Source organism: Mustelus asterias, chromosome 6 (genome assembly GCF_964213995.1).
Source record: "Mustelus asterias chromosome 6, sMusAst1.hap1.1, whole genome shotgun sequence".
NCBI classification, from domain to species: domain Eukaryota; kingdom Metazoa; phylum Chordata; class Chondrichthyes; order Carcharhiniformes; family Triakidae; genus Mustelus; species Mustelus asterias.
The window spans coordinates 33,585,375-33,594,215 of NC_135806.1; the positions used below are offsets into that span (position 1 = coordinate 33,585,375).

Consider the following 8,841-nt stretch of genomic DNA (forward strand, 5'->3'; position numbering starts at 1 on the left):
AACTATCCACAACACCACCTACCTTGGTGTCGTCAGCAAACTTACCAACCCATCCCTCCACTTCCTCATCCAGGTCATTTATGAAAATGACAAACAGCAAGGGTCCCAGAACAGATCCCTGGGGCACTCCACTGGTCACTGACCTCCATGCAGAGAAAGACCCCTCCACAGCCACTCTCTGCCTTCTGCAGGCAAGCCAGTTCTGGATCCACAAGGCAACAGCCCCTTGGATCCCATGCCCTCTCACTTTCTCAAGAAGTCTTGCATGGGGGACCTTATCGAACGCCTTGCTGAAGTCCATATAGACCACATCCACCGCTCTTCCTTCGTCAATGTGTTTGGTCACATTTTCAAAGAACTCAACCAGGCTCGTAAGGCACGACCTGCCCTTGACAAAGCCGTGCTGACTACTTTTGATCATACTAAACTTCTCTAGATGATCATAAATCCTGTCTCTCAGGATCCTCTCCATCAACTTACCAACCACTGAGGTTAGACTCACCGGTCGGTAATTTCCCGGGCTGTCCCTGTTCCCTTTCTTGAATATAGGGACCACATCTGCAATCCTCCAATCCTCCGGAACCTCTCCCGTCTCCATCGACGATGCAAAGATCATCGCCAAAGGCTCCGCAATCTCCTCCCTCGCCTCCCACAGTAACCTGGGGTACATCCCATCCGGTCCCGGCGACTTACCAACCTTGATGCCATTCAATAGTTCCAACACATCCTCTTTCTTTATGTCCACATGCTCGATCCTTTCTGTCCACCGCAAACCAGCAGTACAACCACCCAGATCCCTTTCCACCGTGAATACCGAGGTAAAGTATTCATTAAGCAGCTCCGCCATTTCTAACGTTTCCGCACAAACTTTTCTCCCTTCACCTTTTAAGGGTCCTATGCCTTCACATCTCATCCTTTTACTCTTGACATATTTGTAGAAAGCCTTGGGATTCTCCTTAATCTTACCCGCCAAGGCCTTCTCATGACCCCTTCTCGCTCTCCTAATTTCCTTCTTAAGCTCCTTCCTACATCCCGTATACTCCTCTAAATCCTTAACACCTCCTAGCTCTCTGAACCTTCTGTACGCCTCTCTTTTCTTATTCACCAGGTTCATCACAACCTTCGTGCACCACGGTTCCCGTACCCTACCAACACCCCCCTGTCTCATCGGAACGTTGTCATGCAGAGCTCCAGACAAACATTCCTTGAAAATCCTCCACTTTCCTTCGGTACTTTTCCCCAAGAATGCCTCCTTCCAATTTACCCGTCTAATTTCCTCCCTGATGACACTGTATTTCCCTTTACTCCAGAGAAACACTTTCCTAGCCTGCCTGATCCTATCTCTTTCCAATGCTATCGTGAAGGAGATAGAATTATGATCGCTATCCCCAAGATGCTCACCCACCGAGAGATCCTCCACCTGTCCAGGTTCATTAGCCAGCACCAGATCAAGTACAGCCTCTCCTCTAGTAGGCTTATCCACATACTGTGTCAGGAAACTCTCCTGGACACACCTAACAAACTCCTCTCCATCCAAACCCCTAGCCCTAGGGATATTCCAATCTATGTTTGGGAAATTAAAATCTCCCATCATGACAACTCTGTTATTCCTACATCTCTCCAGGATCTGTTTCCCCATCTGCTCCTCAACATCTCTGTTACTATTGGGCGGCCTATAGAAAACACCCAGCAACGTTACCGACCCCTTCCTGTTCCTAACCTCCACCCACAGAGACTCCGTAGTCAATCCCTCCACGGCGTCCACCTTCTCTACAGCCGTGACACTATCCCTGATCAACAGTGCCACTCCCCCCCCCTCTCTTGCCTCCCTCCCTGTCCTTCCTGAAACATCTAAAACCCGGCACCTGAAGCACCCAGTCCTGTCCCTGAGACATCCAAGTCTCCGTAATGGCCACCACATCACAATTCGAAGCAGCAATCCACGCTCTAAGCTCATCCACTTTATTCACTACACTCCTGGCATTAAAATAGACACATCTCAGACCTTCAGCCTGAGCACTTCCCTTCTCCATCACTCGTCTAACCTCCCTCTTACCCTGTTTACATTCCTTATCTATTTGCGAGCTAACCTCCTCGCTCTCAGTCCCCTCATTTCGATTCCCTCCCCCCAACCTTTCTAGTTTAAAGTCTCTCCAGTAGCCTTAGCCAACCTTCCCGCCAGGATATTGGTCCCCCTGGGATTCAAGTGCCACCCGTCTTTTTTAAACAGGTCACACCTGCCCCTAAAGAGGTCCCAATGATCCAAGTACCCAAATCCTTGTCCCTTGCTCCAGTCCCTCAGCCACGCATTCATTCTCCACCGATTCCTGTTCTCACTCTCCCGCGGCACAGGCAGCAATCCCGAGATTACTACCTTTGCATTCCTCTTTCTCAGCTGTCTACCTAACTCCCTATATTCTCTTTTCATGACCCCTTCCCTCTTCCTACCTATGTCAGCAGTACCTATATGCATCACAACCTTCGGCTCCTCTCCCTCCCCCTTCAGGATTTCTGGGACTCGACCAGAGACATCCCGGACCCCTGCACCAGGGAGACAAACCACCATCCGAGAGTCCCGTCTGTGTCCGCAAAAACGCCTATCTGACCCCCTCACCGTAGAGTCCCCAATTAGCACTACCCTCCTTTCCTTACCCTTTTGCACTACTGGGCCAGGCTCAGCTCCAGAGACACTGCCACCGCTGCTTCCCCCAGGTGGGCTGTCCTCCCCAGTAGTACTCAGACAGGAGTACTTATTATTAAGGGGCACATCCACCGGGGTGCTCACCATCAACTGAGCTTTCTCCTTCCTCACTGTTACCCAGTTACCCTCCTCCCGTGGTCCCGGTGTGACCACCTGCTGATAGCTCCTGTCAATGACCTCCTCACTATCCCTAACCCGGCGAAGGTCCTCGAGCTGCGATTCCAGTTCCCTAACATGGTCCCTTAGGAACCGCAGCTCAACACACCCAGCACAGATATCTGTTTTTAGTTTGTTGTAAGCCTCTTCCTGCTCGGGTCCCCATTCTATGGGATCTAAAGCTGGTTTTCCCCCTTTGACTAGTCTTTGTATGGGTTCTGCTAATTTTGCGAACCCTGGGATGAAACTCCGGCTATAGTTGAATAGTCCGAGCACCTTTCTGACCCCTCTTACGGTGACGGGTCGCGGCATTTGTTGTATTACCTTCTTTCGGTCCGTTGGCATTTCTTTAAGCCCTTGGGATATAAGGTGTCCTAGGTATAGGACCTGTGTTTTCCCGATTTGTGCCTTTTTGGGGCTCACCTTTAACCCTGCGGCTTTTAATTCATTCAGTACTAAATATAAGGCTTCTTGATGTCCTGACTTGGACTCTGAAGCTATCAGGATATTGTCTACATATTGTAAGACCGTACTACCCTTTGGCAGTTCTACCCTGTTCAGGGTGTCACTCATTGCTCGATGGAATATAGTGGGGCTGTTGTGGAATCCCTGTGGTAAACGAGTCCAAGTGTACTGCTTGTCTCCCACTGTAAAGGCGAATTTGTCTTGGGATTCAGGATCCAATGGTAAGGACCAGAATCCGTTGGCTATGTCCAATACTGTGAATATTTTAAGCTCCTGTGACAGTCCATTCAGGATTGTCAAAGGGCTTGCTACGATGGGGTGCAATTTGGACGTGACTTTATTGAGTCCGGTGTAATCTATCGTGAGCCTATAGCTTCCGTCAGGCTTGTTCACTGGCCATGTTGGGGAGTTAGTGGTGCTTGTGGTTTCTCTCAGAATCCTCCTTTCCACTAATCCTTTAACTATCTCCACTACAGCTTTCTCTGCCTCTGGTTTGATTGGGTATTGTCGGTGTGGCTTATGCTCCGGTCCCGGTACCTTTATTGGGTCAGTTTTAGTCAAACCGGTATCTAACTTCGTTTTAGCCCATACTCCGGGGACGGAGGCACAGATGGCTCCGAACCCTCCTGTTTCTAATTTCCAATTTCTGGTGATGACTATGGCCACCTTTGAAAGGAATTAAGTACAGTTTGCATGTCTCTCTCCTGTTCGTAATACAGTTCTGACCTCTTGTTAATCCCTGAATTGTTTTGTCCCGATGTGGAGATGCCGGCGTTGGACTCGGGTAAACACAGTAAGAAGTTTAACAACACCAGGTTAAAGTCTTGGACTTTAACCTGGTGTTGTTAAACTTCTTATTGTTTTGTCCCACCATTGGTAGTCTTGCTTTCAGTTGTCTAGGTTCTAAGCTCTGTCCTTGCCTTCACTTCACTCTCCTCCTTAAAACATATGTCTTTGACCAAGCTTTGGTCACCTGTCCAGTTTCTTTCTTTAGCCCTGTGCTATACAAGTTAACAAGTTATGTAGATACATGGAGTGTTGGGGGTTAAATGGGACAAAATAAAAAACGATTGTGAAAGAAACTGTTTTATTTTCTTAGGTACAAAGAAAATGCAGTGAAGTTATCTCAAATTCAGCATGACCAACCAATGAGTTCATTGGAACGAGCTGTGTTCTGGATTGAGTTTGTAATGCGCCATGGAGGAGCTAAACATTTGCGGCCTGCAGCACATTCCCTGTCCTGGTACCAGTACCATTGCCTGGATGTGATAGCTTTCCTGTGTGTCTGTGTGGCAGCAGTCACATTTCTCCTCACAAAATGTTGCATGTTTTGCTGCAGAAAATGCAGGGATACAAGGGGAAAGAAAAACAAGGTTGAATAAAAGTCTGAATAAAGCATCTCCACCTTATGAATAAAGGTCAGTAATGCATAGGATGACCCTAAATTTATAATTTGATTTCATTGAAATGTCTACTGTTGTGGATTAAAATTGCATTGCCCCTCCAACCAATTAATGCTTTTGTCAAACTAGAGTACCCAAACAATTTACTGAAAGACATGAATAGAATTATGGAATCCCTACAATGCAGAGAGGCCATTTGGCCCATTGAGCCTGCACCGACAACAATCCTAATGGCTAATGTCCGGACTATCCATTGTCTGAAAAGTATAAAAATGAACCACTCCTATTGTATCATTGAGAGAAGGTAGCTGCTAAAGTACTGCGGAGTGCCAGTGCCTTTTCTCCATGAAGCTTCATTAAAGCCAAACACCATAACCCCATATATTTACCCTGCTAATCCCCTGACACTGAGGGGCAATTTAGCATGGCCAATCAACCTAACTCGCATATCTTTGGAGTGTGGGAGGAAACTGGAGCACCCGGAGGAAACCCACGCAGATGCAGGGAGATTGTGCAAATTCCACCCAAGGCCGGAATTGAACCCGGGTCTCTGGCGCTGTGAGGCCACAGTGCTAACCACTGTGCCACTGTGCCATATGGTCATGTTTATTGCCAACAGTGCAATTTCAACTCCCTGCTGAAACTTTCATTGCAGCCAATCAATGCATCCCTTGCAATTTAAACTCTGCTTAAAGAATATTCTACTTTTATACATTAATTCTTGGGATGTGGGTGTTGCCCACAATTTATTGGCTATGCCTCATCCTGGAAAGATGCTGGTAGTCCTTCCTGCTGCAGTTTGTGTGGTGAAGATACACTGAATTGCTGTTAGGCAGGAAATTTCAGGATTTTGACCGAGAAATGATGAAGTAACAAATGATCTATGTTCAAGTCAGGATAGTATGTCACTGGTTTATGTAGACAAACCAGTCTGAAAATGTCTGCCCATTTATTAATTTGCATACATGTATCTCTACTTTGAGGCAAAGAGATTTTCAGGAATTATGTAAGATGTTTGTTGTGGGAAAATTGCCACCAGAGTCAGACTGGAGGTTCAACAATACAGTTTTATTTAACGAAGCTTCATGGAGAAAAGGCACTGGCACTCCGCAGTACTTTAGCAGCTACCTTCTCTCAATGATACAATAGGAGTGGTTCATTTTTATACTTTTCAGACAATGGATAGTCCGGACATTAGCCATTTAACACATCGTTATAGCTGAGTAGGATCGATAGTTTAACACATCGTTACAGCCAGACATATACAGACATTGGCTTTTAACATCGCATTGTTTCATAGAATGGATACATTCCCTCCTTCAGTGACTATCATTGACTTAGTTTCGGTCTATACATACAGTAATTGGTTTTCCTGCATTTATGTATTTCCGTTCCCATTTATGGCTAATCTCTTTATCAGTCCTTATTGTCCTAGGAGTTATCTTATTGTCCTAGTCCTTATCTTAAAGTGCCTCAAGCCCTTACTGGCTTCCTGCAGTATCTGATTCCTGCATGTTTAACTTTAAATAACTGTCTGTCCTGCATGTTTTAATTTCAAGTAGCTGTCTGCGCTAAAAGTCAGTGCCTGCTTAATGTCTCTTCCCCAGGTAACCTTTTTATGTGCCAGGCAACCATTTTATGTGTCAGGTATCCATCTTTATGTTTTTCCCCACTTCATGTTTGTTTTGTGCCTCAATGTTTCAAACATTGTTAACATGGCTGTAGATGGGATTTAACAGTAGAAGGGACTAGGTAGATTAGGAATTAATTAAAGGAATCAACTTAACATCAGATAAACAGCTGTTTTATCTAAGTAACTGAATTATATTAATATTTTTAATATGTTATAAGATTTAAAAAAGGTTTCTTCATATGAAAAAATTAATGTTGAATATTCATTCAAGGCCAATGTGCAAGATAAATTCGAACTCAGATGAAAGATGTAGCAAGTTAGTAAACAGGCTAAGAAAGAAAACGAACTTTTTGATTAAGAAACTGTTTCATAAAGTATGAAAGATTCTGGGACGAAAGCCAGGCAGCAGGTCAATATCAGACATAAGGAAGCCACTTATAACTAGAAAAATTGCTAACACATAATAGAAGATAAGCCCCATGCCACGTAGCAGTAAGAAGCCATCTTTAATGAGGCACAGATTTAATTGGTATGAATTAACGAATAACAAATCTCTACTTAAAATGATCAAACTATAATTGAATAAAGGACATGTCTTTATTAGATTGACAGAATTGTGAGTGAATAAGATTGCTTTTAATTAAGAGTTGGGCTGTAAGATCTGATAAGAAAGAATATAACTGATCTGTTTTTCAGCATGAATTTGGAGATCATTTGAGAAAACCTGATAGCGCATTAGCTGTGTAGGTGAAACATAGATCTCCCTTTCGGCCAAAATGAGATTTGTCTTGTCCGAATTGTATGTTTGTATTTATTTTCTTAATGTTAATTTGTAATGTTGTTTCATTCAAATATTTCAATAATTGAAGAATTTCACTGAATTGAACAAAAATGTTTTATTGCCTTTGTGAAAATAAAATGTGAATAAATTAATCTTTAAATCTTTAAATTAATCAGGCCACCTCAGAAGAATTTCCCACAACAATTGCAAAGTTAATGTCATCACAGATGTTGGACTGAATTTGCCAGATTAGGACTCCCACTTATTCCCTCATTAGAAAAGTTCCATCTAAATATCATGGATAGACATTGGCACAATGGTTAGCACAGCGCAGGGACCCGGGTTTAATTCTGGCCTCGGGCCACTGTCTGTATGGAATTTGCACGTTCTCCCCTTGTCTGCATAGGTTTCGTCCCACAGTCCAAAGATGTGTAGGTTAAGTTGATTGGCTATGTTAAATTGCCCCTTAGTGTCTGGGGGATTAGCATGGGTAAATATGTGGGGTTATGGGGATAGGGCCTGGGTGGGATTGTGGTCGATGCAGGCTCAATGGGCCGAATGGCCGCCTTCTGCACTGTAGAGATTCTATGATGATTAGTTCCCAACCTCTCATGGCACCTGCTCCTGTCTCAGGTTTTCACAGCCAAATAACTAACTGTGTGCTGCAGATATAGCGTTTCCTGACTTGCTCTTTTGACATCTGCTCGGTTACTTCACAAGGTCAGGATGTTATACTCCCAAGCATATGCATTTCCTGACTCAAGTAACCAACCTTGGTAATGAAACTCCAGCCATAAGACCATAAGACCATAAGACATAGGAGCGGAAGTAAGGCCATTCGGCCCATCGAGTCCACTCCACCATTCAATCATGGTTGATTTCAACTCCATTTACCCGCTCTCTCCCCATAGCCCTTAATTCCTCGAGAAATCAAGAATTTATCAATTTCTGTCTTGAAGACGCTCAACGTCTCGGCCTCCACAGCCCTCTGTGGCAATGAATTCCACAGACCCACCACTCTCTGGCTGAAGAAATTTCTCCTCATCTCTGTTCTAAAGTGACTCCCTTTTATTCTAAGGCTGTGCCCCCGCGTCCTAGTCTCCCCTGTTAATGGAAACAACTTCCCTACGTCCATCCTATCTAAGCCGTTCATTATCTTGTAAGTTTCTATCAGATCTCCCCTCAACCTCCTAAACTCCAATGAATATAATCCCACGATCCTCAGACGTTCATCGTATGTCAGGCCTACCATTCCTGGGATCATCCGTGTGAATCTCCGCTGGACCCGCTCCAGTGCCAGTATGTCCTTCCTGAGGTGTGGGGCCCAAAATTGCTCACAGTACTCCAAATGGGGCCTAACCAGTGCTTTATAAAGCCTCAGAAGTACATCCCTGCTTTTGTATTCCAAGCCTCTTGAGATAAATGACAACATTACATTTGCTTTCTTAATTACGGACTCAACCTGCAAGTTTACCTTTAGAGAATCCTGGACTAGGACTCCCAAGTCCCTTTGCACTTTAGCATTATGAATTTTGTCACCGTTTAGAAAATAGTCCATGCCTCTATTCTTTTTTCCAAAGTGTACGACCTCGCACTTGCCCACGTTGAATTTCATCAGCCACTTCTTGGACCACTCTCCTAAACTGTCTAAATCTTTCTGCAGCCTCCCCACCTCCTCAATACTACCTGCCCCTCCACCTAT

At 44.6% G+C, this 8,841-nt stretch overlaps 1 protein-coding gene across 3 annotated transcripts in view; it reads left to right on the forward strand.

The window, feature by feature from the left end:
- The window catches only part of LOC144494801 (UDP-glucuronosyltransferase 2A2-like), a 132,194-nt gene extending 124,572 nt beyond the window's left edge, over positions 1-7,622 (forward strand). For 2 of the 3 annotated variants that reach the window (XM_078214160.1, XM_078214162.1), the window contains one exon: positions 4,422-7,622. In XM_078214160.1, the coding sequence (XP_078070286.1) occupies positions 4,422-4,704 (283 nt within the window). In that variant the 3' untranslated portion in view covers positions 4,705-7,622. The remainder of the gene's footprint in view (positions 1-4,421) is intronic. The other variant, XM_078214161.1, reaches the window with a different exon arrangement.
- Positions 7,623-8,841: the final 1,219 nt, after the last annotated feature.